Source organism: Canis aureus, chromosome 3 (assembly GCF_053574225.1).
Source record: "Canis aureus isolate CA01 chromosome 3, VMU_Caureus_v.1.0, whole genome shotgun sequence".
Lineage (NCBI taxonomy): Eukaryota > Metazoa > Chordata > Mammalia > Carnivora > Canidae > Canis > Canis aureus.
Genome location: NC_135613.1, coordinates 31518980 through 31546874, shown reverse-complemented (window position 1 = coordinate 31546874; position 27895 = coordinate 31518980). Strand labels below are relative to the sequence as shown.

Sequence of the window (27895 nt, the reverse complement as noted above, 5' to 3'; positions counted from 1 at the left end):
CACTGCATGTAAATCCTCCCACAGACCCAACAGCTCCAGAGGTTGACATTGGCTGGGGGTGGGGGGGTCACTTCTGGGGGTGGGGGAATGGGGGTTCTGCCAAAGGAGCCCCAGCAGAGACCCCATTTGTGTTGAGGAGACCACCAGGAGAGGGCAGACAGGGTCGGGAGGGTCCCTCTTGTCGGGTGGGTTCAAGCTACCTCACTCCACCCGGACAGGACAGGGGTCCCTTCATGCCCCATAGCCGGAGTGGGGGTGGTGGTCAGGGACCAGCCTCGTCCATGGGAGCCTCTAACCAACCAAGGTGCTCCGAGGTCTGGGCTCCCCAGGGCTCTCTGTGCAGCCTGTGGCCCATCTTCCCTGCAGGGGACCCAGAGGGGCCAGGGACCAAAGCAGCTGGCAGGAGCCCCCCAGGCGCCTGGATGGCGGGAGCAGCTCTGGGCTGGGATATAGCCAAGCAATGGATGGACGGTCCTGCCGCAGCGCGGACGGCCCCAGTCAGACCAGTGAGGAACGTTCTAGCACAGAGGTTGCCCTGCTCAGCTGTGGAGAGTGCCAGGGGAGCCCCTGTCCTGGGCCCTGGGCCCGCGCCCTCGGGAGGAGCGCAGTGCACCGCAGCTGTGAGGCGCAGACGGGCGGCCGTGCCCGACGTGGCACCGTGGGCCGTGGGGGCAAGTTTGCCTGTTGCCCGGTGCAGGCACAGGAGCCCCTGCCGTCCCGACGCGGACGGGTCCACGTCCACATGGGGGGGCGGGGAGCGGGGGAGGGGACCAGAGGGGCGGAGCAGCCCTGCCCCGCCCCCGTCTCTCTGCCCTAGGCTGACCCCTCCCACTGTTGCGGTGAGCGCTGCCGGCCTGGGTGACCGTGACCTTCAGCGGGGCGGGGGCGGCAGATCGGGCAGGTCCTTCCCCGCAGCGGCCATGGAGACACAGGTGCGCGGGTATGGGCAGGGGGTGGGGTGTCCCCGGCCACCATGGCTCCTGCTGCCGGCCACGAACTGCAGTGCGCGGTGTCGCAGCGGGCGCTGCCTGCGGGAGGGGAGGGGGCTGCGCGGGTGGTGCGGGGGGGACCCGGTCTGTGCATCTCAGGAGTCCTGCGGGAGCCCGCCGCGCAGAGCCTGCAGGACTGGCCGGTGCCAGCCTGCCCTGGACAGAGCCTTCTGGAAGGGGCTGCCGGCGCCCTGCAGGTCAGTGCCCAGGACAGAGAAGACTGGCTCCTCAGGGTGGGCGTGCACCTTGGCCCTAATGAAGGTGGGGGCGTGGGGGTGGGGGAGCCTTCACTCACCTCTGCTGTTGGCAGCATAGAGGAGGCCCAGGGCCACCAGGGCGCCGGTCACCAGGAGCAGCAGCAGCAGCAGCCCCCCCTCCAGGAAGCCTCGGTGCTTCTGTCCTGGCCAGCCAGCAATCTCCACCATCCCTACCGGGCTTTCGGGCTTCCCCATCACCAAGTCTCTAGCCAGGGGAAAGTGCAGAGCTGAGAAACCCCAAGGCCGAGGGCAGGGGCTGTGTCCGGCCAGGGTGGGGACACCAGGGCAGGGGAGACTCCTGTGGAACCCCCGAGGCCCTGACCGAGGCCGGGAGGCCTGATGCTGGCTGGGAGCAGGTGCTGGTCCTTTGAGGACGTTGTGCTCCTCTCCCATTGCCAAGTCCACACCCGGCCCTCAGCCTGTGTCTCTGGCTTGCGGCACTCTCCCTGGGCCAGAGCCTGAGTGCCCGAGGTGCTGGGGGCGGGGGGGGTGCCAAGTGTGCTGGCCAGGGTGGCAGCTTCTTCCCAAGGTTGGTGTCTCCAAGCCCGCTCTCTGGCAGGGGTGGTCCAGGGACCACTGCTCACAGCTGGAGGTGAGCATCAGGGACCCAGCAGGCCCAGTTCCTGTGCTTGCCAGGGGCTACTGCAGTGGAGCCTGCCTGGCCCTTGTGCCAGGGGGCAGGGAGGGCTCCTAGAGCTACGGGCCTGGGCCTGGGTCAGGGAAACCCTCTGGGAGGTCGTGTGGGCCTCAGGGCAACCTGCGCACCCACCTTTCCTGCTTGGAGCCCAGCAGTGGGCCAGGGGGGTGAGGAGGACTGGCGTCCCTGCAGGTGGTAACCCCAAAGGCCAGGAGGGAACCAGACAGGGTTGGTGCTAGTGATTACCTGGCAGGTGTGTGGCTCCTGACTTCCCTTCCCCACCCTCCCCTGCCTTTCACTGAAGAGGAGACATCTATCTGAACAAGCAAGGAAGAGGGTAGTGTGGAGCACATTCGGGGCTAGCGCCATGTACGGGAGAGGGTGTGCTGCCTGGGGCCAGGCAGGGACAGCACACCCCCAGGCCCCTGAGGTCTGTGTGTGCTCCCTTGTGCCAGTGTGTGCACACGTGTGCCTGAGCTCCCATGTGGGCATGTGCGAATGTGCAGACACATGTGTGCTATGCACCTGCTCTGTGGGCATGCAGAACTCTGCTCTCCTCGGCCTCAGACTGCCAGTCCTCACACACACCACATCCCTGACGTTTGAGTCCTAGCGCCTGTCCTACACCAGGCAGGGCTGAGTTTGGGGGAAGCCAGAGGAAGACAACCCCCGTCCCGCCCTGGGGCAGGTGAGCATCGCCTGCCAAGAGTAGTAGCCAGGGCTGGGCCACAGGTTCTTACCTGGCCACACCCAGGGGTCAGGGCCTCATCTGCCCCATTACCTGACTTGAGAGGAGAAGCCAGGCCTACTCTGATCTCAGGACCCCTCCCCCATAGGCCCCATCACCTCTCTCTGCAGCCGGTAGGGTCCTCCCTACCCCACCCCCAGACAGACCCCTCCTCACTCCACAAAAGTCCTTGTTCAACGTCACCTTCCCAGTGAAGCCTTCCCTGAGTTGGATTCACCAGGGCCAGCCTGACCCCAGGCTCATCTCTGTTTTCGCCATGGGATGTGCAATTCAGTGTCGAAGCCCCTTCTGTCTCCGCTGTCTACCTCCCCGTGGGGAATGTCAGTGCCATGGGGGTGGGGAGGCTCTGTCTGCCTGCATCCCCAGCACCCAGACAGGTGCCCGGTACCCTGGAGGCATCAACCAACATCTACTGAATGCTGAGTATCTGAGCCCTGGCCTAGCCGTCTGTGGCTCTGGCTGCACCAGTGTCAGCTTTCTTCCATCAGAACTAATGAATTTGCTCCCTCGTTCTGTTCTGCTGGCTTCTGGGGACTGGATGTGGCAGGAAGGTGCATACACACTAACGCTCCTATCCAGGGCTGAGGGCTGAGCCCAGGGCCAGACAACCAGAAGAGGGGGCTGCTGTGGCCTCCCTGGACACAGGCTCAGGGCCTCTTGGGGTGATTGTGGCCAGCCAGGGAAAGAGGGGTCCTTCGGGGAGGGGAACTGTGTTGAGGGGTGCCTGCCCAAGGTACAGGCCTCACACATGATGGTCTACCCAGCGCCCCCGGTGGGGAACAGGTTGGGCACCTGTAGGGATCTCCTCGGTGCTGCCCAGGGAAGTCCCTGGCAGGCGGGCCCCTCACTTGGCTCACCTTCAGGACACTCAGGGATGGTCGTCCCCCACAGGCAGGTCTCAGAAGGCTGGGTAGGGATGGCCGAGAGCTTCGGTGAGCTGGGGCCAGGTGGGAGGGCTCCAGGGCCGGACAGCAGAGGCTTCAGGTGCGGCCTGCTCAGGCTTCCAGGCCTCCTTTGTGATGCAGGCATGGGTTCCCTGGAGGCAGACCACTTGCCCACAAGCTGGGAGTTCCATCTGGGTTTGGTGTGGGGGGAGGGGTCACAGAACCCCCCCACCCCCCCTCGGGGCTCTCGCAGCGCCAGGGTCCCTTTGGGGGCCTCCTGCCCTGAGTCCTGCCCCCTCCCCACTCCTTGATTCCATATCCAGGGGGCTGCCTAGGGGCTGCTGGGAAGGAAGGCCAGACCCTCCTCCCCACCTTGCCTGAGAACCACCCTGGCAGTGGGCTTTGCAAAGACCCTCCCCTGGGAGTCTGTCACATGGAACTGTAAGGGGAGGTGGGGGGGGGGGTCCCTGCTCCTGATGGGGTGGGGTGGGGCTGCCAGGAAGAGTCTCTGCCCAGAGACACCCACCCCCTGGCTAGCTTGGGTCTCTGGACTTGAGGGTCAGTGAGTCCTGGCCGGACAGAGGCACTCCAGGGCTTTGGAGTGTGAATCCAGTGCCCTGCTGATGGGGGTGGGGGGCGCTGGTTCTCCAGCACTCTTCTGTTTCAGAACCCCACGGAACAGGTGGTCCCCCCAGGACCCCGGGGCTCTGGAAGGGTGTCTGGGCAGAGCTGTCAGACCCTGTTCAGGGCAGCCTTTCAGCTTGCCCCCACCCCCCGCCAATCCCCAGGCAGAGGGCAGCCTTGCTTGGGCTGGTGCCAAACACCACCCCCAGAGCCCAGGCAAGGCTCTACTCAGCCTGCTTTGTCCCCCAGCACCCACCCCATCCGGAGGCTGGGACCCCCACCCAGAGTGAGGAGCTGGCAGCCTGGCCTGGAAGGGGATGAGGTCAAGGTCAGGGGAGCAAGAGGCCAGGACTGCCCTTCCTGGGGAGGTTGGGTGGGCCAGCGACCAGCTCGGCCAGCTAGAAGCTCCTTCCCAGAGCACGATGGCCGTGGGACTCCACAGGCAGCACAGTCCAGCCAGCATGCCTCTCCCTGGGTGGCCACCGAGGCTGCCTGGATGCAGGTGCTGGCTGCTGGCTGGAGCTCAGTCCCACCTCGCCCGCCCAGGCTGCCCTGTTCATCAGTTCTATGTGCAGCTCTGTCAGTGGAGACCAGCTGTGAGCAAGCGAGGGGCCAGCGAGCTGTGTGGGACCAAGCAAGGCAGTGTGCAGGTTTCTAGAGGCCAAGAGATCAGGGCAGGGTCTGCAGGCCACGGAACTACAGACCCCCAGCCCCAGCCAGGTCCCTGGGTGCAGCGAGTCCCAGTTCCCATTGCTGACCAGGAACTTCTAGAGGGTGGATTTGAATCCTTTCTCCTAGGGCCAGTGGAGGCCCCCTGCTCAGGGGCCAGTGGAGGCCCCCTGCTCACCCCTCCCTGTTGCTTGGTCAAGAGATGGGAGATGGGTGGTGGCCCAGCCCACCATGGGAGTGGAGCACCACCTCCCTTGTTCACCCTGAAATCAGAGCAGGTCTAGGAGTTAGCCTTGCCCACTGCTACTATGGGGGGCGGGGGCGACCCTCAGGACCAGCAGACACCTGCCCTTGGCTTTGGGGCACACCCCTTCCCGTCCCCCTCCCCATCAGGTGGGATGCTCTGGGGCAGTTCCTGTCCTCTGCACAGAGCCCAGCCCTACGTGGCAGGTAGCCCTGGGCCTCTGTAGGGCAGGAATCAGGCTTCTCCTCGGGTCTGCCCATCTGCCCTGTTCAGAGCAGACAAGGACTGGAGGAAGCCCTCAGAAAGCTAGGGTGAGAGCCTGGCCTGTAGGAGTCCCTCCCACACCCTCCCAACAGCTGCTTCCTGATGCCAGGCCTTGAGTATCCTAGATGGGAGGGAAGGGACTGGAATGATCTGACTGTCCCTGAGCCCCCAAGCCACCCTGGTCCCCTCACCTATGATTCATCACAATCAGATGAGAGTAGAGCCATGGTGCCAGGTGCAAAGGGGTGGTCAGGAAGGACCTCATGGAGCCCAGGGCACATGCAGGGGAGCGTGGTCACCAAGCTGAGGGGTGTGGGTGATGGCTGGCAGCTGGTTTGGAGAGACTGGGTCATCCGTCTTTGAACCTTGTTGTTGCTACTCCCATGGTCCCACCCCGGGTACGTAACTGACAGCTTCATAACTAACGAGCAATTCTATTAAATCCTCACTATCTGAATCACCAGTGTGGTTTCTCTCTCCAAAGTGGACCCTGATAGATACATAAGTTGGTGCCAAGAGTGGTCCCCGACACCAGACAATGACAGTTGGATCTGGGGCCTGACTGCTGAGCTGTGCTCCTTGGGAAGGAGAATCATGGTGTGCAGTGGTTTCACAGCAAATGGCGCTGTCACCACAGTGGCTGTGACTCGCCCACCGAATCAGGGGCTGCTGCATGTGGCTGTTCACAAAGTGACAGTGGCCACAGGGACTGTGGCATGGGGTGGGCTCTCTCGAATATCCTGGAGCACATACGGGCAGGAAATGACCAGCTCAGGTCACAGCCTGGGAGTCAGAGGGCTCCAGGGCCCTTGAGAGAAGCTCCAGTGACAGACAAGGCTGATGGTGTTGAGCCAAACACATTTATTTCCATGAGCCGTGCAAGTACAGCGTTGGTTGCATTTGCAGTCTCATCAACTTTCTTATTAAGAGTTGGGATGCTCCTTGGGAAGGAATGGAGCCTGGAACTAGGACGGTGCTCAGATGAAGCTGAGCCCCTTTCCAGTGGATGCAGCTCGTCCTCCGGTGCTGGAGACTTGCCTTTTTTTTCCCTTTATGAATCCTGAGAGCCTCATGTGGGTCAGGTGCCCAGAAAGGCGGATGCTTTCTATTCAGCCTCCAGAACCCTCTCCTTCACCCATTGCCTCCAGACCACAAATCAGGTCTAATCTCAGCATCCTCGGTGGGGTGGGGGTGGGTCAGGTACAAAGCTTGATCCTGGAGGAACTAGCATATGCACCCCAATAATTGCAAGATTCCACCAATTCACAGGGGACCCTGGGAATTTGTGGGAACAGAGCCTGAGGGTGCTAGGCTGTGGCAGAGAGAATACAGCTCTGGGTGGGGCTGGCACCCCCACAGATGCTGAAGATAATGGGCTGGTGCACACTGGTGGCTGGGGGTGATGCCACCAGTTCATGTGCTCGAGTACAATCTTCTCCAGGGGCCTACAGTTAATAAAGCTGAGATGCTAGAGCCTCCCTAATAGAACAGAGGAGTCCAGAGGTGTAGGGATGACCTATCCTGTGTGACCGTGCACCCCGACAGCAGTCCCCAGGAGGGATCACAGGGCCTATTTCCTCTAGGCTCTATTTCTGTGATGCGCTGCGTGAACGTTATTTCCTGATCTTAAACCATCTCTGCATTCCTGTGTATGTTGCTCAGAGTGTTACTCTTTTTTAACACACCACTGGATTTGGGCTTGTCGGCATTTAGGATTTCTGAACTGGTAATTCATAGACTGGTTTGCAGCTTTCTTTTGGTTGAGATTATGCTTTCTTCAGCAAAGAACTTGGAGGCTTTTCTTTTTCTTGGCATAAAGGACTTTAAAGACACTTGGAATGGACTGTCCTCTAAAGGTTGACAGGTTTTGCCGTCTGGAACTGAGCCTGCTTTTCCTCCATGACAACCGTGCTGCAGAGGCTTTAGGCCGATTGTGGTCATTTAGTTAAATATTTGCCTAGGAGCTAATCCATTTCATCCAAGCCTCCAAATTTATCTGCCTAGGGAAACAAATCATGATGCTTTTAATCTCCTCTGTATCTGTTACTTTGTCCTTGTCACTTTAAAATTTTGTCTCTGTAGTGTGCCTGACATTAAGCTTTTGGCTGCCAGGGTGTCCATTTCAAGACATCCGTGGGGAGTAGGTGTTGCCAGCTGTCTGACACGGCTGTTAGCAAAACAACCAGGTAAGGCGGGCCGCCCGTACCTAAGGTCCTCTCGGAAAGCTCACGGCTCCCTCAGTGACTGCTTGTGGGACCCTGCTTGTCTCCCGAGACCCCATCCCAACTCTTCTGCTTCATACTAGCCAATGACGAGCGGCCCCACAGAACCCAAGATCCCACCCAGAGGTGCTGCTACAGCAGGATGCCAGGTCCACTGTCACTTGGCCACTGGGCTGTGCAGTGACGGGCGCCCTCAGACCCGAGTGAGACCTACTCTTCCTCCTGCTGGGAGAGCTGGTGGGGCCCGTGCAGCCGTGCGGCCAGTGAAGGCCCTTGTGCTCTATCTCTCAACAATTAGCTGTCAGCTCATCGACTTATATTTTTGAAGAACTGTGTTTTGCATTTATTCTTCTATTCTTTATCCCTAACTTACTAATTTCCACTTTCATCCTTAATCCCTAGCTCCTGATTTCCTTAGTTTTATTGTCTTTTGCTAACTTCTTGAACTGAACACACACTTCCATTTTCCTTCTGTTGCTTGGTAATCTGCTTGGGGCGGGATCTTCCCTCAGCCCCGCTGGGGCTGTCCTACAGGTGCTGCTCTGCACAGGTTTTAGGATTTGTTTTTCAATATTCTTTGATTTCACATTTGATCTCCTCTTGGACCCAAGAGCTGCTTTACACGCAGGGAACTTCAAGATGTTAACTTATAGCTTTGTCATCTTGAGGTAATACTATCTACATGCTCTTGTGGAGTCTCTGTCCTCAGCTGAGTGTGCTCTGCATCAGGCCCGCCGTAGCCCGTGGCTCGGGAGCCTGGGCAGGGTGGAACGGCGGGGTGGCTGGAGCTTGGGCCTCAGGAGCATAGGGTCAGTGGAGCCGGCAGCCCAAGGATGCCTCCCTCCGGATTCTGGCTCTCAGCCTCCTCAGGCTGCTGTGCTCGGGGTCTGCCAGGAGGCCGTTCTCCACTGCTGTCCAGGCCTCTGCGTAGCGCTGCTCCTCCAGGCAGGTCTGGCCATGGCACAGGAACGCCTGGGCAGTGGGGGCCCGGCCCGGCCGCTCCCACAGGCTGCTCTGGGCTAGGGTGGGTGCCAGCTTGAGGGCCTGGGCAAAGGCCCCCGTGGCCCCGGCCCCATCCCCCAGGCTCAGCAACAGGCGGCCCCGGGAGCACAGGTCCTCCACCCGTGTCGGGAGGTCCCTGTCCCCCACATCCACCCGGAGGACACGGTCCAGGTCCTCGAGTGCCCGGCCAAACTCCTGCAGCTCAGCCAGACAGGTGGCCCTCAGGCGCAGGTGACGGGCGCTGCTGCCGCCGGCGAGCACAGCCAGTGAGCAGTAGCCCAGGGCTTGCCCAGGCTGCCCCGAGCTGAGGAGGGCGTTGGCCTCCCGGGCTGCGGCCTGCACAGAGGGACAGAGGGAGGTCAGCCCGAAAGCCCCGGCCCCTTCCTCGGCCCTGCACAGCTGGCACCGGGCGGGGGGCACCCCCGCAGCCCCACCACGCCGGAGCCCGGCTCAGGAGGCGTCCCTCTGGGCTGCCCGCCTCACCGGTTCGTCCCTTCCCCTAGCCCCGCTCCTGTCATCTAGCCCCCCGCCCTCACCTTCGCAGCAGGCCCGCGGATCCCCAGGCGGCCCCGCCGGCGGGCAGCAGCAAGCACCGCCTCCGCGCAGCCCGGCCCGGGCCGGGGGGCAGGGCCCGCTGCGCGTTGCGGGGTTCCTCACTATGGGGTCCGGCGAGCCCTGCAGGGCCAGCCGACGGGCAGAGCGGCGCGGCGGGCGGCGGGCGGCCCACCTGCTCCGGCAGCGGCCCGCGCGGCCTCCAGGGCTGCCAGTCACCAGCTGCGCCAGCCCCGCCCCGGGCCCCTCCCGCAGAGCGAGGCACCGGGCCCGCCTCCCGTCCCCGGGGGAGCTCCGGCCTACGCTCCGCGCCCCGGGACCTCAAGCTGCGGCGCCCGACCGCGACCGGAAGCCGCCGCCGAGCAAGCGCAGTGCCGCCGGGGGGCGGGGCGTGCGCCGGAAGCGGACGCGGCCTCTCCGATCGACTTCCGGGTCGGCCCGCGGCCCCGCCCCGCCCCGCTCCGCGGTCCGCCGCCGCCGCGGAGCCCCCTGCCGGGCCCCCTTCCCGCCCGCGTTCCCGCCCGCCCTGCCGCTCGCGGGCTCAGACCCCGCACTGGACCCCCGCCAGCCCCCGGCCCCGGCCCTGCCCCCGGGCGCCCCCATTCTCCTGGCCCGCAGCTGCTCCCCCTGCCTCACCCATGGCTCTCGGCCCTTTCCACCCTCCTCCCGAGACAGCAGTGTGGCTTCTGCCGGGGGGGGGGGGGGCGCCCCCAGAGCACCCCAAGAGTCCGGGGCACGCGCTGCCCCCAGGCCCTGCGACTCCAAGCTGGGCTCGTGCTCTTGGCCTCGTCTTCCTGCCGGTCCCTCCACTTGTCTCCCCTGCAGCCACTTGAGGGCAACGCCCCCCACCTGTCCCCCCATCCCAGCCCCTCCGCCTCCATCCTCTCCAGCTGCACTGGCCGCCGGCTTCTTGGCCGTCCTGAGCTCTCTGCTACCCCGGGCCTGGCCTGGCTGTGCCATCATGGTTTCGCCTCGGTTGCCCCCTGGTGACCCCACCGCCCCCTTCTCCACACCAGCTCTCCTGGAGGGAAACCCTGGCACGGTCTTCCCTGGGATGGGAGGCCCGTGGGGTGGGGTGCGGGGCTCGGGATACTCTTGAATACACAGCGGGATGAAAAGCCAGCCAGAGGCAGTGGGCCTGGCCCAAGGCCCCTCCGCTCACTGCCTGCCTGCTGCCTGGCACTGTGGGGGGCGGGGGGGTGCCTTTCTCTGCCTGACCTGGGAGTTGGCGTGGGCTCCCTGCCAGGGCCAGGGCTCCTCTCCCCCAGGCTGATAATGCCTCCTGCAAAGAAGCTGGGAGGCTGCTGGTGTTTAAGGTGGCCAGGCTGGCTGCCCCCTGCCCCCGCCAACTGGAAGCAGGCGAGCAGGGCGGGCAGAGCTGCCCCAAGGATGGGCTGTGGTGCTGGGGCGGCCGGGGTGGGGGCTCCGCGGGACACACCTGGCTGAGGCTCTGCTGCTCCGAGGCCTCCAGGCGATGCAGCAGGAAGCCGAGTTCCTGGGCGTCGGTCTCTGCCAGGCACTGCAGGTCCCGCACAGCAGCCTGCACATCTCCCTTCTTGAGCCAGAGCAGACCTCGCCGGGCTCGGGCCGCCTCTGACCACGGGGTGGAGTGCAGGGCTTTTTGCAGGCAGGTGCCAGCTTCCTCATAGCTGCCTGTCCGGGATCGGGGAGGGACAGTCAGGGGGGTGTTGGGGTGGGGTGCAGCGGAGGCAGGACATTGGCCATGGTGCTGGGAAGCTGGCCATAGCCTCTCTTGCTCAGTGTTGGCTCAGGGAGAGGCCAGCTGGTGGAGGGACTCAGCCCTGGGGTCAGAGGGACACAGTGACCCCACGCCAGTCCCAGCTTGCCTGGTGACCCAGTCATTTGGGGGGGGGGTTACTAAAGTCATGGGTCATGGGTTAAAGTCATGGGTCATGGGTTAAAGTCATGGGTTAAAGTCCATGACGCCTAGGTTGAGCAGCATGGCTCTGAGCATCGTCACTGTGGTCACCACAAGGGTCTCTCCCAAGCACCTGTGGGAATATACACTCTGCAGCAAGGCAGCATAGGCTTTGGTGGGGGCACTTCATGGGCCTGGAGGTGACAGTGACAGGCCAGGGAAATGCAGGCTGCACAGAGCTCTTCCCTTTCACGTTAGTAGTGCAATATTCTCAGGATTCTGGCACATGGGGCCTTGACACAAACCCAACGAGGATGGGGCCTGGGGCTCCACAGACACTCTAAACATCTGCTGAATAAACATACAAGTTAATGAGAAGGCCCGAGCGTTTGGGTCCTTTTATGAAACCCCAAATCGCTCCTTTGTCTCTCCTCCCTGCAAGCAAAACCACATGAGTGAATGAGAGCTTGCACCCCAGGCCCCACCCGGGGACTGAATGCCAGGTACCAGAATTTGGGGGTGAAAAGGACCTCAAGAGGCACTGAATCCAGGGTCTCTCTCTTGCTTTATGGGAAAGAACCAGGGGTGAGAGGGCCAGGACAGACACGTTCCCAAACCTAGGCTAGGCATACCTACTGCAATGAGCATGTCTGCCAGCAGAATGTGCCCGCTCAGCTGCCCGGCATCGATTCTGATCAGCGTTTCCCCCACAGCTAGGAGGCCCCGGGCGTACTCATCGCTGAGGGGCTCCCTGCGGTCCTGCGGCTGGCTCAGGAGGGCCCGACAGTGGGACCAGAGGCCCTGGGCGATGACGGCCTGGGCCTCTGGCTTCAGAGAGCAGATCTCAGGGACCACTGTCCTGGGGTCGAGCTTCAGAGCCAAGAGGATGTCATCCAGGGCCTCCTGCAGGGATAGGAGGGCAGGCTGGGCACCTGCCTGGGAGCTGAGGATACCAGGAGGGGCAGACCACCCAGTTCCTGCCTTTCCACATGAGGGCCCATCTGGTGGGCGACACGAGCAGAGCGTGGCGAGCTATGGCTCGTGTACCAGAGTTCTGGAGGTGGAGGGATGGCCGGACCCGAGGGGGGTTCGCACTGAGAGAGCCCGTGCCCTGCAGGAACGGAAGTCAGGCACCAGTGCCCATGGAGGAAACGCAGCCATCCTGAGGGCTAGAGGGCAGTACCCCCTCTAGAGGCTCTCCCCCAGTGCCTGGGATCATATCTCCTTGCTTCCTAGCACTCCAACCCTTAAGTAGCTAAGAAGCTTGGCAGGCAGGTCACCTCTGGGCTGCAGGGCCTCAGGGCAGACACTCATTTTCAGTACTCACCTGCCACCCTGCTCCTGGCTGAGAAGCGCCCCCTGCCCAGGGCAGGTTTTCTCTGTGAAAAGCACCTGCCTGGAGCCTGACAGGGTGGGGCCCCTCCCACCCCTGTCCCTGCCCACTGACCACCCGAATCCAGGGGCTCTGTGCAGACCGCTCAGGGGGTGGTGCCCAACGAGGCAGCTGAGGTCTTGTTATTTTAAGCAGAGGGAGGGGGTGTCTAGTAGCCCCGAGGGCTTGCACATTCTGTGCTGAGGCTGGGAGGCAGCAGGCCTTTTCCCATGAAGGAAGAGACTTTCTGAACCCAGCAGAGTGATGATGGAGTCTTAATGGCTGTCACATTCAGGACACCTGGCCCTGCTCCCTCTGTGCTTGGGGCTGGGAAGGAAGGTATCCTGGTTCCTTCCAGGTGCCGCCTCCCCTGAAGCACTGTCACCCTCAGCCCACCTGGCCAGCCCCAGGCAGGGAGGGGTGCGGTACCTGCTGCTGGCCCAAGGTCAGGTGCAGCAGCGCCCGACCGCACAGCGCCCGCACGTTCTCCGGCTCAGCCCGCAGCACTGAGTTGAAGTCGAACATGGCAGTCTTCTTCTGGCCCAGGAGCCCATAACAGCGGGCACGGGTGAGCAGGGACTCAACTGCCTGACTCCCTGAAGAAAGGGGGGGTGGCAATGGGACGTGACTCCTGTTGCGCTGTGGTGGGTACAGTGTGCCTGCCCTCACTCAGTATCTGCTGGTGCCCAACAGGGGGTGCGGCAGGGGAGGCACCAGCTCTGAGGCCACCTCAGGGGGCTCACAGACCACTGGGCACCAGCGCACAGTCTTGGGGGACAGCTGGGGTTGAGCTGTGTGGACAGAATCTAGGCTGCTGGACAGTCAGAGGAGGGGGCACCACAGCTGCATCTGGGGGTGAGGCCAGGTGAGGGGCCAGGAGACGAACGGGTCTTTGGGTTGGACATGGAATAGCTGAAAGTGTGAAGGTGCCAGCTGGGCAGGGAGCGGCCCTGTGAATGTGGGGCAGAGGCCCCTCCCCAAGGACAGCACCACCACGCCCCCTCCCTGTGTCTGTCCAGTGACGGATGCAGTACAAGGCACGGGCAGGATGCTCTGGATCGTGTCCCCTTCCCCAACTCGTATGCGGGGCCTGAGCTTTGCACCAGGCATCACCCCAGCGCTGTCCCAGAACTAGCTCGCCAAATCCTCACTCCCACCTGTGTCTGTCACCTACCTTGACAAGAGGTAAGTGCAGAGCCACCTGGTGGAGTCCACCTGGTGTTCTGATCCAAAGTCCACACTTGGAATGTCCATGCACCCCAGGAAATTGGGGTGCATCCTTGGCAAAGTCCTTTCCCTCCAGCATGGGTGCCCTATGCCTCCCCTCCCCTCCAAGAAGGCTCCACTCAGGAGGCTGTCACCCAGGATGGTGCTGGGTGGGGTGGCTGAGCAAATATGGTACACCAGCTACACTCAGACAGAGATGCCCCTACTATTTCCAGGAAGGACTTAGGGGAACCAGGACCTCTCCCGGTTGGAGAGAGAGGGGCCAAGCTGGGAGAATTGCCTCAACCACTGCTGGCCCTCCTGCCCACAGGGCCCAGGGGGTGTGGGCTCACAGCCCAGAGTGTTGGGAGGGTCCCAGCTCACATCGAAGAGCCCCCCCCCTCCCCGAACAGCTAGGGCCTCGGGGCAAGGCCTGCTCCGCCAGGGCACGCACACCCCCGTGGACTAAGAGTGGGTTTGGATCCCCCAGGTCTCTGAGCTTCGCATGGCTCCTCGTGCCCCTGTGTACCTGGCACAGGGTGGGAATCCCAGGGGTGGGCCGGCAGCTCCTACCTGCAGCGAAGATGGCCAGAGAGAGGTAGGCGATGGCCTCCCTGGTGTGGGCTGTGCTGTCGGCCCTGCTGGGCCGCGCCCGTAGGATGGCCAGGGCCCGGGCGTGGCAGTGGCCTCGCAGCAGCTGCCGGTCCTCGTGGCTGAAGACGTCCAGGGTGGGCTGCAGGCAGGCGGTGTCCCCGGACTGGACCACCTTCTTCACCAGCTGCAGGAGCAGGACAGTCACCGGGTTCGTCCCTGTGCGCGATGCCCAAGACCGACAGTTCCACCCTCGGCCCCTCTGCGGGGGCGTGGCCGGGGCGTGGCCCACAGCTGGGGCGCGCGGGGGCGGGGCGCGCGCGGTTAGGCTCGGCCACAGGGACTGCGCGTCTCCTGCACTGGCGCCGCGCACCGGGAAGGCAGAGGGCGGCAGGTGCGCGCCCGGGCTGGGCTGCTCCTTTCGTCTGCGCGGCGTGGGGTGGGGTCGGGCGGGCCCGGTGTCCCCTCCCAGCCTCTCCCCCGCCGTGGCACGGAGGTGGAGACCTCGCTCCAGGCGCCCGCACTCTGCAGGTCCAAATGAGAAGCGCGGGGAAAGGGGGCTTTCAAACCGCAAGGTGAGCGAGGGTCCCGGGAGTCCTCCCGCAAATGCCCTGGGACCGGTGCCCGCTCTGGGCGGAGGGAAGCCCGGTGGACAGAACCTGGGCTCTCGGAGCGGCTCCGTCCCACAGACCCGATGCTGCCCCTGCTGGCCGCTCGCTGAAGACACAGGCCCCAGAACCGAAGAACGATAGGTTGGGGCATCCCTCCCTACCCCACCGGTGGGGCCCAGCGCAGGGAGACCAGGAACCCATGTGGCCGGCGCAGAAGCAGCTGACAGGCCCCAAAGCCCGACATCTTCCGCGGGAACATAACCTCTGACTCCCTCATAACACACGAGGGAGGTGAAGTGCTGCTTTTCCCGGGAGCAGGTGAGGTACTCTGCCTCCCCCTCCCTGGACAGGTCACCTCCAAGCCTACTTTACTTGGGAGATTTGGGGCAAAGCTCAGTCTACACCTAACTTTCGGCCCCTTTCCTTTATAACACAACAAAAGCAAATATGAAGCACCTAGTGCATGCTGGAGACCTGCTGGGCCTTGGGTACCTGCTCCAGCTCTTTCAGGGACAACCCACAAGACCAGGGCACAGACGAAGAGACTGAGGGTCAGGGAGGTGAGGGGGCCTTGCTAGAGGTGGCAGAGCTTGGGGCTAGGACAAGTTTTACCTGCTCCAAAGTCCAGGCCAATGGGCTGTGGTCTACTTGCACCTGCCCTGTGGCACCCCGCCCCCCAGGGAGGGCCTCCTCACCTGGTTTGCGTCATAGAAGAAGCCCCTGCGCAGCTGTAGCAGGGCCAGTCGCACAAGCACAGGCGCTGCCTGGGGCCTCCGGGAGAGGGCCAGCAGCAGGGCCTTGTGGGTGTCCTCCAGACGGCCCAGGCGGTACAGGGCATCAGCCCCCAGGAGGCTTGAAGCCTCGTCTTCCCTGTCCAGCTCCATCAGGAGCAGGGCCAGCTGGTACACGCCATGGGCGTCCCTGTGGAGAGAACAGCTGGGGGAGAGCCAGCCCAGCCCCATGCCCACACTCCTTTTAGCTGCCCAGGCAGGTGGGCCACAGGCAAATTCTGTCCCCGTGCACTGGGCCAGGCAGCTCCCTTCTCACCCAGCTACAGATCCCGGGTCCTGCTGGAAGGCCCCTCACACATGCCAACTCCGGAAGGCATAGCTGCCCTCTCTGACATACATCCCTCAGTGCTCACTCCCTGCTCCATCCTCCCACCACCCCATGCATGGGGCAAGCGTTTTACAGATGGGGATGGAAGCTGTGGGCTGACCACAAGCCAACTGTGTCTTAGTTTCCTTTTCTGTAGAAATAGGATAACAGTATTGGCCTCGCAGGGCTCAGGGGTGTCACAGGCAGAGTTAGATATCACACAGGCTGCCTTTGGAATGTTCAGGAACTCCCACTAGGAAGAGGGCTATAGCCTCGAGTTATGCCAATTACCAGAGACAAAAGTATAAGGGGCCCCCAACTGGAGGCAGAGCTGCTGTCCAATGTGCCTCCCCGGGGAGGCTCCCAGCTCAATGCTTTGAGCTTTGCTAAAACATCTTCCTATCATGTCTCAGCAACCAGATGAGTGCAAATCAAAACAGCTGCAGGTTCACCCATTAGGCTGGAAAAAAACTCCAAATTGAACATCAGGGCTGAAGTGGGCGGGACAGCTCCAGGAGTCAAGGACTTCACAGGGGGCTGTGCTCCCAGACCCAGAAACCCCACCTCTGCCCAGTCTACCAGAACATTGTGAAGGCGTCTGGGCTACAACAGAAGGCAAGGCTGTAGGAATGGACAAGGAGGGACCGGGTGTTCACAGGATGGGCCATGGCTTGGGCTGTGCAACGAGGAATCTAGGGGCAAAGGAAATGTCCCTGATCTACTAGTGAAAAAGGTGGGCTATAAGTTGCAGCTAGAGCGCACAGTTTAGTGAACTGTATTTTCTATGCACAGAGAAGAACTAGAAGGGAATGCTATTGCTGGGTGGAGTGATGGGAACGCTTTATTTTTTCATTCCCATTTTTGAGTTCTTAATTTTCTATGACAGGCCCACAAAGCATCCCATTGTTGGGGACCGAAATTCCTAAGACCTGGGCTCCTGCGCTAAAACTGTGAACCATGATTCAGGGAAATCCCCCAGGGGCTTCCTGCCTCAGTTTACTCATCTGTCAAAAGGGAAAACACACGCCCCCCCCCCCCCAGCTACCTCTCAGGAGACCAGAATGAAGTGGTAGCCCCAGGGGTGCGCCGGGCTAGATTTACCCTTCCTGCTCCTCGGGGCGGTCCATCTCCACCGCCTTACTCCGGCGGCCCTGCGTGCCCGCGAGCCCCAGGTCCGGCCTCCGCTGCAGCATCCTGCGGCCCTCCTCCCGCAGCACCGTCAGCAGGAGGCCTCGCTGGTTCCAGGGCACGTAGGCCTTGGCGATGAGCAGTGCTTCCTCGGGCTGCAGGCGGCAGGCGGTGACATAGTCCAGAGCACCCAGGAATGCGCTACCCTCCAGCACCCTCAGCAGCCCCCGGCCACACAGCGCGCGCACGCAGCTGCCCAGGTGCGGCGGCCCGTGCTCCACCACCTCCTGGAAGTCTTCCCGGGCGCGCCGCGTGTCGCCCGCGTGCAGCGCGCAGAAGCCGCGCAGCGCCAATAGGGGAGCGCGGTCCCGGGGGCAGCCCCGGGCGCGGTAGTCCGCGCGGTCCTCGGGGCGCGCAGGCCGCAGCAAGCGCTCGCACAGCGCCCGGGCACCAGCCGCGTCCCCGGCCAGCAGCAGGCACTCGGCCAAGCGAGTGCCCAGTGCCGGCCGCACCCCGGGCGGCGCAACGCGCAGCAGGACACGGAGCGCGCGGGTCACCGGGGCCAGGAGCTCGCGGCCCGAGTTTTCGCGGAGTTCGGCGCGGCTCCGCACGGCCTCCTGGAAGTGAGCGAAGCCCAGGTCCGCCGCCTCCTGAGCCTGGGCCAGCAAGCGCTCTCGGTCCCCCGCGGACAGCACCACCTCAAACTGCCTCCGCGCCCCCGAAGGGCTCTGGCGGAAGGCCTCGTGCAGGTCCTGAAGCAGGTCCTGGGCCCCACAGTCTAGGAATAAGGCCGCGGCCGCCCGGGTGACCAGCAGAGCGGCCCGACGCTCACCTAGGGAGAGAAACAGTGGCACTGGTCCTGCCTGTTGGGTCACATCCTCCAGGGAGCCTCCCGCAGCCTCTGCGGTCCAGTGCTCTGGACCCTCTGAAGCATCTCACAGCATCTCCCTAGAGCGTCCCAATAGCCCAGGACATTGCATCACCAGGATGAACAGTCAGCGACAGAGCAGAATCCAGGCAGACAGCCCTGGGAGGACCGGTAGGGGGGTGGGGGTTCAGCCTCATGCACGCCTACCCAGCAGCATTCTCTTCCTAATGACTTCAGATTTTTTATTTATTTACTCATGAGAAACAGAGAGAGACAGAGAGAGAGGCAGAGGGAGAAGCAGGCTCCATGCAGGGAGGCGGATGTGGGACTAGATCCCAGGACTCTGGGATCACACCCTGGGCGGAAGTCTTCCTAATGACTTCAAAGTCAGCCTCACTGCTGGGCCAACAGAGAAATTTAGTTACAAAACCTCTTTATTTTTTAATGATGGATTTGGGGATTGAGAGCCCCCTTTTGGGATTTGCGCCCCAGGTCAGTGCTGAGGTTCTCACCCTGTGACCTTGGGAGGGGCTGGTTGTTACTCCATCATCCTTGCTCCTTGGGGCTAAATTGGGGCCCCAGGCTTTGCTCTGAAATAGGGACTTCGGTCAGGTGCAGGAAAGAGGGAATGGAACACCCAGTGATGCTTACACGGTGGGGCCATTTACCAAATCTTGCAGTGCCTCAGTTTCCTTTTTTGCTTTCTAATGGGGTTTAAAATAGTCTGCACTCATGGGGCCGTCAGGATAAAATGGATGAATGCTAGTCTTGTGCTTGGAACAGGGCCCCGGGGGTGAGGTTCCCATCAGCAACAGCATCACCTCACCTTCTTTGTACCTCATGTCTGAGTGTGCTCATGAGGATGGGGGATTTCTGGTAACGAAAGCCAAGCCACCCTTTCCCAACAGGGCCCCAGGAAGGTGCACCCCATGGAGAGCATCCCCAGAAAACCTGGTGCTGGCAGGAGCTCAAGATCATGGGCACCCACACTGGCATTACAGGTTAGGAAAATACCACTGGGGAGGGAAGGTTCACAGAACTCCAGCAATTCTCAGTCCTGCGTCTCAGAACGTCCACTCTAGTGCTTTTGGCGTGGAGTCCTTCACAGTTCTCAAAGAGCTTTCCCTCTTAACATAACTGAAGCACCTCAGCAATAATAATCCTTTACAGTGAATCAGGAGAGGGCAGAGCACTTGCATTTCTGCTGCCCTGCCCTGTTACCATTTGGGTAAGCATCATGCCACGCCTGAGTCATGTAAAAAACAAAAAACAAAAAAACCAACCAACCAACCAACCATCAAGGTCACCCTGTCTAGTCCTGGTGGCCAAAGTAAAAGAGACTTTGGGCCTTTCTGTCAGTTACTAACTCCCGACAAAATACTTAACCTGATTTTTGCAATAGTTCATGGATCTTAGGGAGTGGCAGTAGGTGGAGAGCTCTTGGGGCCTGGGGGGATTTTTTACTTATTTACCCACACAGAAGTGTGTTCTCTGCTTTGCTTTTGAGGCTCCAATTACACACATTAGGCTTCTAGTAATTGTCCCACAGGTCACCAGGATTCTGTTCATTTTTCTTGTGTTCTTCATATTGGATAATCTCTATCTTCAACTTGACTGGCCCTTCTGTTTTCTCCATTATGCTATAAAATTTTCAATTCTAGAGTCTCCTTTTTTTTTTTTTAGTTTCCATTTATCTGCTCAGATTCCACATTTGTTCAGCCATTATGACCATATTTTCCTTTAGTTTTTGAACACATCCATAATAGTTCCTTTAATGTCCTTACTCTTGGGCACCTGAGCCTCAGTTGGTTAAGCATTTGCATTCAGCTCAGGTCATGATCTCAGGATCCTGGGATCAAGCCCCATGTTGGGCTCCCTGTTCAGTGGGGAGCCTGTCTCTCCCTCCTCCTCTGCTGTTCCCCCTGCTTGTGCTCTCTGGCTTGCTCTCTCTCTCTCTCTCTCTCTCTCTCTGTCAAATAAAGTCCTAAAAAAAAAGTCCTTAGTCTGCTAATTTCAGCATCTGGATAATCTTGGGGTCAGTTTATATTGACTTTTTTGTCTCCTGACTGTGGCTCACATTTTATTTTCCTGTTTCTTTGCATGTTTCTTTCCTTTTCTTTAAAATTGTACACTAGACATCTGGTTAGTGTTTTGTAGAGACTGTACATTTATTAGACATGTTCCTCTGAAGAGGACCAAATTTTGTTTTAGCGGGCGGTTAATGGGATAGGATCCAACTCCATATTCTGTCTTACTTTTGCTGGGCTCAGCTAAAGTCTCCATTTAGTTTTTGCTACTTCCAGCAGCTGCTCTTTCAGACTACCCAGGCTCTCCCACTTTTGTGTAGTTTGATGGTCTACCAAGGATTTAATGCACAGATGTTGGGTCTAGCCCCCTCTGTGGCTCCCTCCTTTTCAGGATCTTTCTTCTGAACTTCCAGTTACTTTTTTCAGGCTGAACTCTGTCTTACAACATCTCAGGCCAATAAAACTGCAGCTTCCTGTTCTATGTGGATAAAGCATGGATTGAGGTGTTTTCTTTGGGCAAAAAGTTGCAAGGTTGCAAATCTCACATTGGATAATCCTCATAGTTCAAGGGTCAACTTCCTGTTTCTGCCTACATTTGGTCACTGTCCAGTGTCTTCATATAATGGTATTTTGTATTCTGTCCAAATTTTATCATTGCTGTCTGTGGAACACAGTCTGGTCAAGCTAGTCCACTATTATGAAAGTCTTCTATTGTTAGACTTAAAATTTTTGACAGTATGGGAGGATACTAAATGCTGTCCCATTGCTGTTTTAATTTTTATTTTCCTGATTACTAGTGAGGCCAGTTTATTTAATTAATATAATTAATTTTTTCCCCAGTCTGGTGGGTGGAGAATAGTATCTCACTGTTTTAATTTGCATTTGTATCCTTACTATGATGCTGTACATTTTTCATGTTTCTTTGCCATCTGTGTTTTCTTTATGGGAAATGGTTTTGCCAATTCTCATACTGGATTTTTTTTCTTATTGGTATGTAGGAATTCTTCAAATACTCTGGGTATTAATCTTTTGCCCATTGCATATTTTACAAATATTTTCTCTCTGAGGTGCATTTTCCTTTCATTTTCTATAGTTATAGGCAAAATGCAAGTTTACAAAGTTTAATCAAATGTAACAAATTTCCTTTACTGTTTCCACTGTTTGTATGTTAAGAGGTCCAGCTATCCACAGAAATCTTAATGATATTCTCTTATATTTTCTTTTAGAAACTATATGACTTAGCTATCACATAATCCATCTGGAATTAATTCCCCCTCCCCCCCAGAATCATCACCATCCACTGAATAACGGTCCTCTTCTTTCCCTCTACATCTGCGATGCTCACTCTCACATATTAATTTCTGGATACCCATGGGCCTTTTTCTGGACTTTCTAATTTGTTTTATTGGTCTTTCTATCTATCCTTTAAGTCAATAACCTTCTGTATTGGGTAGTATAGCTTTGTATTAACTGGTAAAGCAAATATTTATGCCACCACCTTCTTCTTCTCCTTCCCCTCCCCCTCCACTACCACACCTCCTGCTCATTTCTTTCCCCTCCCTTTTCTTTGTCTTGTCTATTATTTTTTTGTTCTTCTATTATAATATCAAATATTTCTAACAATGGACATTGGATATCTATTTATGTAGGTATTGTTTATTGTATTTTATTAAAATTTTTTAATATTCTCCACAAGGCTGTATGGTTGTTTGAAATAAATTATTTTCTGTTGCTATGGTAAATGAATATTTTAAAATTATAAAGTTTCTATTTGTTGCTGGGGTCTATAAATATAAATGCTTTTTGTATATTCTGTTAAATTCTGTTCCTATTTCTAATATGTTTTTGTTATTTCTGTTGGGTTTCTACATAGCTAATCATATTGTCTAGAATAACTTTGTTTTTTCCTTTTTAGTCTTACATTTATTTTCTTCTTATCTTATTGCATTGGCTAGCATCTCTAGTATAATAATAGATAAATGGGAGAATAGGCAGCTACTACATTCTTGATTTTAAATGGAAGGCTTTATTAAAAAAAGATTTATTTTATTTATTTATTTTATGTATATATGACAGAGAGACAGAGAGAGAAAGTACGAGCAGTGGGGAGGGAGAAACAGACCTCCCACCGAGCAGGGAACCTGACGTGGGGCTCGATCCTAGGACTCTGAGATCATGACCTGAGCTGAAGGCAGATGCCCAACTGACTTGCCACTCAGGCACCCCTAAATGGAAGGCTTCTATCAACCATTAAGTTGATATTTTGGTAAGATGTTGATAGATATTAGCTTTTTCAATTAAGTTTCCTTCTATTCTTTGTTTAAGTTTGTAGGGTGTCAAAAATATTATAAAATGCTTTTCCTGAATTCAGTGCAATGAGCATATTTTCTTTTTTCTTTCATTAATGAAGGTAGTGAATAATATTATAATGGAAATGTAAAATTATAACTCCTATATCATTTACCTGAGTTTTGGCTAAAACATGCATCAAAAACTGTTGCTCTGACTCAGCAGTTTTATTGGTTACTATTGCTGTACAACAAGCTTCCCCAAAACTTAGTGGCTTAAAAGAATGACCATTTCAACAGTCAGAAGACCCACGGTTCTTCCTCAATCTGGGCTGAGTTGAGTTGGGCTGGATAGTTCTGCTGATCTTACCCAGGGTCCCTAAGGCCTGCAGCCATCTGTTGACCTAGGCAGGAGGGTGTAAGGTGGCCCCAATCACAGGCTGGAGGCCTTGCTGTTAGCCATTGGTAGAGCCTCCCTCTGTGTGTGCCTTTGTGGTTCACTGGTCTAGCTTCCTAACATGGCACTGAGGGTGTTGCAAGAAGATGAGTGTAGAACCTACTGGGTCCCTTGAGGCATGGCCTCCAGAATCACACAACATCACATCCACTGCACTATTTTCTATGGGTCCCAGTATGTCTTGAGGCCAAGCCAACTTCTGCCTCCTTGCTAGGAAGAGCTTTAACAACCATGGCCAAGCTTTCCACCTACTGCAGTAGTTCTTAATGAAGAACCTTGAATGAATGAGATATGGTTGCTGTGGGCACTTTGGGAAGATTAGCCAGTCAGGGAACCTTGGTGCCTGGATGCTTACCCATGGGAGATTTGAGTTAAAACTATAGTTATGCTTGTCTGCGTAGAGTGTCCCTTTATGTCTGCTTACCGAGAAGGGCAGAGCACTGTCCCACATGAACAGGGTTTGTTCAGTGTTTTCAAGGACCTTTATAATTAGAATACATTTGTTATAGGGGACTTGTTTGTAAAAAGTCTGTTGTAGGCGATTTATTTATGCATGTTGTAAGCCATGTTTGTGCTGACGGTAGCAATACGGTGACCCCCTGTGACACAGTGACCTAGGGCTAATGAATGCAGTGATTCTTAGGAAACATAGTCCTGTCCACTTTAGAGCCAAGGCAGGACAGATAAGCTTCCTGGCAGTCCCCTCTGGGTTGGGGGGTGGGCAGGCTTATCTACCACACTTGCTCCCTAAGGTGGTAGCCTTGGGAGTTCTGGTCTCTAGGGGGGCTTTTGTTGGTCATTAAGGTGGAAGTTCCCCATCCTCCCAAGGAGCTGGTGAGTGCCCCCAGCCTGAAGTGGCATTGCTCCTGCTCACGGGCCACTGCACATGTCTGTTTTGGGCATGGAGGGCATCCTACTTTCTCACAAGCTCAGGATTCTTTGTGTGTCTGTTGAGCTGTTTGGACCCCCCATAGTAGGAGGGCTTCAGGGCATCTGGTCTAGCACATTTCCAGAAACAAATCTACCCACTTACTTTTTGGTTCTCTCAGCCTGATCCCTGCCTCCCCAGCACACCACCACTGGGGTCACCAGTGAATCCCATGCGGCACATAAAACAGATGGTTTCTGTCCTCTCATGGCAGACATGGCTGTGCACGCCTGTCCTCTTGCAAACACCTGCATCTTCTGACTCCTCATTTTCTTCCTCCTTCCTGTCCTCCTGTCCCCTTCGCTGGGTCCTGCCTCATGGGGACAGTGTGGTGGGTCATTTGGAGCCCACCATAAACACTCCAGGTGCTCTTGGAAATTGCATACGTTTTCATGACCCTTAAAAAGGGGTTCGCCCACCATGTGTTGGATGAATGGCAGCCAGCCCTGCCATTCCCCATCTGCAAGTGTGGCTGTCCCCCTCCCTCCATATCGAAGCCCTTGACGCTTAACCCCTTCTGTGTAGTTTGGATTCTGAAGCCCCTTCTTCAGACCAAGCTCCCCTTCATCTTGAGGTTCAGTGTTCAGCTGTCTAATGACATGTTCACATGATTGACTCAAGGGACATCTTTTTGAGCACTTAGTGGGCGACACCATTTTAAGGGTTTGATACATACTTCCACTGAAATAAAAACATCTAGTTCAGAAGTGGGTGTAGCCACCATCCCCATGTGCTCCTGGGGAAGGGCACAGAAAGGCCATGCAGCTGGGAGTGAACTCAGAGCGTTGGGGGTAGGCTGGTGTGTGGCTTCTGGCTCTGCGCCCACTCATTCACCCACTGCCCACACTCCCACCAGAAGGAGGACACAGGAAAGGGACCAGACAGGTGCAGGATCTCCAACTGGGTACATCCAGCAAGGTGCTGGCAGGGTCTGAAGCCCCTGTCACCCCCTTCCCTGTCTCCTCCTCCCCTGTCACTGCAATCCAGTGGCCAAACTCCTTAACTCATCCTTGACCCTCATCCTCTCTCTGCGCCTCTGCCATCTCTTCCCAGGACTGCGCCTAAGGCCTCCCAGCCTGATTCTCCTCCCAGCCACCCGGCCTCTCAGCAGCTTCTGTTACCACTCTGGCTCACCAGGCACATTTTGCATGCGGCAGATGAGAAACTATAGAATGTGCCCCAGGGTACCTCACTCCACAGTTTAGAACCCTCCTTGCTGCCCTGGGGGTAAAAGCCAAAGTCCTTTCAGGGGCCAGCAGGGCTTAGCCACCTCTATTTCTTCCGTGCTTCCTCTTCTCCCTCTGCTCCTGCTCCCCAACAGCCACTATGGTTCCATTCAGTGGCATGGACACCCCAAGTTCTTCCTCTTTTAGGGACCTGGTGTGTTCTCTTTCTGCTGCCTGGAATTCTTTAGTCTTAACTCAAGTGACATCTCCTCCAAGAAGCCTTCCCTGACCACCTGGCTAGAGCAGCACTTTTTCTTGGGTGCTCTGTAAGGACAGGGCTTGTCACCATGGTGCCCCCACCCCTGGAACAACCCCCCCAAACTATAACCAGGACGTACGCATGCTGTGAAGGCACAGCTGGACCAACTTTCACCCTGGCCCTTAGGGGAACAAGAACCATACTCTTACCTTGGGGTTGGCTGCCCATCAGGTTGGACTCAAGGGCCCGGCTGCATGCTGCGCGGCAGTCCTCATACCTGCCACTGCGGAGCAGGGCTTCTGGTGACAGGGCACTGCTCCAGGTGCCCCCAGGGTCCAGAGCCCCCAAGAGTCCCTGGCAGCCGGTCTTCTGCTGGCTGATGGGGTCCTCCGCCTCCTGGCGCCCTGAGATATAGTCCTGGAGGGTGCTGATCAGCATGGGGAGGTAGGGCTGCTGGTGGGTTCGCACAAACGCCACGGTCCGCTCTGCACTCGTGGCAAAGGCCTGCAGATATCCTGCCACACCAGCGTCTACCTGCACCCCGGACAGGACCCAGGCCAGGGCGCGGGTCAGCCGAAGCTCCAGGGCTTGCTGCGAGTGAGCATCCAGCAAGGTGCTGCAGCGCTGAACCACTTCCTGGTGGCGTCCCTGTGCCAGCAGACTGGCCAGGGAGTGCAGGACCGCGGCTGGGTGGTCTGGGCAGAGGGTGGCCAGGAAAGCGGAGGCCTGGGTCCCTGTCAGGGAGACAACCGCCATGCCGTCCCAGTGGATGGCCGGGATCTGGCTGTCACCGCGGCACCAGGCCTCTAGGGTGGCCACCACAGGTGCCCCTTGGGCCTCAGCCAGGGCAGCTCTGACCCTGCGCACGGCCGAGGGGGCGTGGCAGCTGAAGGCAGCCAGGTAGAAGGCCGTGGCCAACAGGGGCTCTCCCAGGGCCAGGTGCTGGTCTCCTTCCTGGCAGAGGCAGGCCACAAGCTCCTGCGCCGACATCACGCCTGTGCCCGTGAGGGGCCCATGTCCAGCTTGAGGACACCTGGGATGGGGGGAGTGTGGTTAGTTCCCACCCCTCCCCACAGAGACCCCAAAGTCAGTGCAGAGCACCCTTGACGATGAGCTGGGCGGGGCTGGGCTCATCTGCCAGGGCTGGCCAGGCTCCCTTCCTCTGTAGAATGGGACCCTTACGCTGCCCGGCCACCCACATGAGGAGCTGGGAGGCCTGCGAGGTCAGGGACTCCAGACCCTTGTTCCCCAACCCACCCCCAGCAGAGGGCCCCAGGGGAAGGTGGAACCTCCCCAACCCCTCCCTGTCTAGGTCACAGGGGCCACTCTCTCAGCTGAGTCTCCAGAGACCCTCCCAAACTCAGGACCAGGCCTCTGCCCGCCTCCTGAAGCCCACCATTCTAGGGGGGCGCAGTGGGCTGCTGCGTGGTGAGGGGCGCTTGCCTGGCTCTTAGGAGGGCTGGGCAGTCCGGGTCAGGGGGTCAGCTCTGAGGTTGGTTCTGGGGACCAGCCCCTGCCACTGCCCTCCACCCTTCCCAAACCTGACCTGCAGGACAGTCTCAGGCCCCAAAGTGCCTGCACACAAGCCCCATCCAATACACAGACACCTGCACGAACACCCGCACAGACACCCTGCGACAGAACACACGCATGCACACTCACACTGGCACACGAGCTCACAAGCATGCTCGCCTGTGCTCCAAGGGCGCGCGGGGACGGTGGGTGCGGCTCCGCCAGAGGGTCCGTTTCCCAGGAGAGCGTCAACACCCCGCCTCCGGGCTGCTCAGCGGCGCCCCCCGCGGCCGGGCGCGCCCCCGCCCCGGACCCTGTCCCCGCCCCGGGCTCCGTCCCCGCCCCAGATCCCGTCCCACCCTGCCCCCGACACCCCCTCGGACCCCGCCCGCGCCCGCCCAGCCCCGGACCCCCTCCACCCCACCCCAGCTCCGGACCCCCACGCCCCCGCCACCCCCGCCTCCGCCCTGGGCCCCGCCCCCGCCTCGTTTCCCTCCCCACCTTGCCCCGGACCCCGCCCCCAGGCCCTCTCGGGGCAGCCTTGAAACCGTGAACCCCGAGTTTGTGGGGGTCTCGGGGCCACTGGGGGCCGGGGCCAGCCCTCGCCCATCCTCGCGGTCCTCCCAGTTGGGGAGGGAGCTCCGCGGAGAAGCGCCCTGGGCCGGCCATCCCGGAGCTCTGCCTTCACCGCCAGCCCCTCTTCCCGAAAGGTGCTTCCAGGGAAACCCGCCACCCCGGGCCGGGCCGGCCCTCCACCTGGGCTCCTGCGGGCCTGCCCCTCCGCACCGGCTCTTCCCCACACCCTGCAGCCCCACCTTTCTGCACGGGGCCCCTTCCCGCTGACTTGCTGGCTCTGGCCGGGGGAAGGGGGCCGGGTGCCATCTGTCTTGAGCAGGGGCCTGCCCTCCTTGAGGCAAGTCCCAGAAGGCGGCTCTGAGGAGCTGTGAGGTCGGCCTGCTGGCTGGGGGTCACCCTGACTGTAGCTGAAGAAGGGGTGAGACATCACGTGATGTTTTAGGTTCCCCCTCCATATCCTGCCATCCCCACCCCAGCAGCATCAAGAAGCAAGACAGGAGGGCTCTGCAGTCAGGGTCTGTTGCACCTGGGTCTGAGATGCTGAGCCCCACTCAGGCAGCTTGGGGCAGGTGGTGGTGGTGGGGTGCCGGGGGAAGGTAGATGAGTTGCGTGTCCCCAGAGAGATCATCTTACTTTCGGCGAGGGACTCTTCTAATTCAAGTTGCCAAGGTTCCCAGATACCAGGTGAACCCTGGTTCCTCTGCAGGGCTCAGGGAAATAGGTGGATTGAGTGCCTGCTGGCAGAGTGGGGGCAACATGGGTGCCATGAGACAGAGGAGGGAGCATGGGGGACACTGGAAGTGGGAGCTGCTGTGACTCTTTCTCAGGGTCCAGGTC

At 58.7% G+C, this 27895-nt stretch overlaps 2 protein-coding genes across 15 annotated transcripts in view; both read right to left on the bottom strand.

Annotated features, from left to right (window-relative positions):
• The window catches only part of MMEL1 (membrane metalloendopeptidase like 1), a 32571-nt gene extending 28896 nt beyond the window's left edge, over nucleotides 1-3675 (bottom strand). For 5 of the 14 annotated variants that reach the window (XM_077891527.1, XM_077891521.1, XM_077891523.1 and 2 more), the window contains exons 1-2: nucleotides 3489-3662; nucleotides 1285-1473 (exon numbers count right to left, since the gene is read on the bottom strand). In XM_077891527.1, coding sequence (XP_077747653.1) covers nucleotides 1285-1473; nucleotides 3489-3660 — 361 coding nt within the window. In that variant the 5' untranslated portion in view covers nucleotides 3661-3662. Of the gene's footprint in view, nucleotides 1-1284; nucleotides 1474-3488 lie in introns of those variants that run through there. The other 9 variants (XM_077891530.1, XM_077891525.1, XM_077891532.1 and 6 more) reach the window with 6 other exon arrangements.
• A 2482-nt stretch (nucleotides 3676-6157) lies between these two features.
• Nucleotides 6158-25997, bottom strand: TTC34 (tetratricopeptide repeat domain 34). The gene is made up of 8 exons (XM_077891536.1): nucleotides 25180-25997; nucleotides 16951-17809; nucleotides 15447-15672; nucleotides 14123-14327; nucleotides 12773-12939; nucleotides 11604-11874; nucleotides 10531-10745; nucleotides 6158-8876 (listed from the first exon to the last, which is right to left on the bottom strand). The coding sequence occupies exons 1-8, from the start codon at nucleotides 25958-25960 to the stop codon at nucleotides 8349-8351; spliced, it is 3252 nt and encodes a 1083-aa protein (XP_077747662.1). The 5' UTR covers nucleotides 25961-25997; the 3' UTR covers nucleotides 6158-8348.
• Nucleotides 25998-27895: the final 1898 nt, after the last annotated feature.

What these genes read in the sequence shown, in the direction of transcription:
- TTC34 (XM_077891536.1), bottom strand. Translation starts at nt 25,960, where the DNA reads ATGTCGGCGCAGGAGCTTGTGGCCTGCCTCTGCCAGGAAGGAGACCAG. An exon ending in GATGGGCAGCCAACCCCAAG is followed by an intron (nt 17,810 to 25,179) that starts GTAAGAGTATGG and finishes TTCTCTCCCTAG; the next exon opens with GTGAGCGTCGGGCCGCTCTG. An exon ending in AGCAGCAGAGCCTCAGCCAG is followed by an intron (nt 8,877 to 10,530) that starts GTGTGTCCCGCG and finishes CCCTCTGTGCAG; the next exon opens with GCCGCAGCCCGGGAGGCCAA.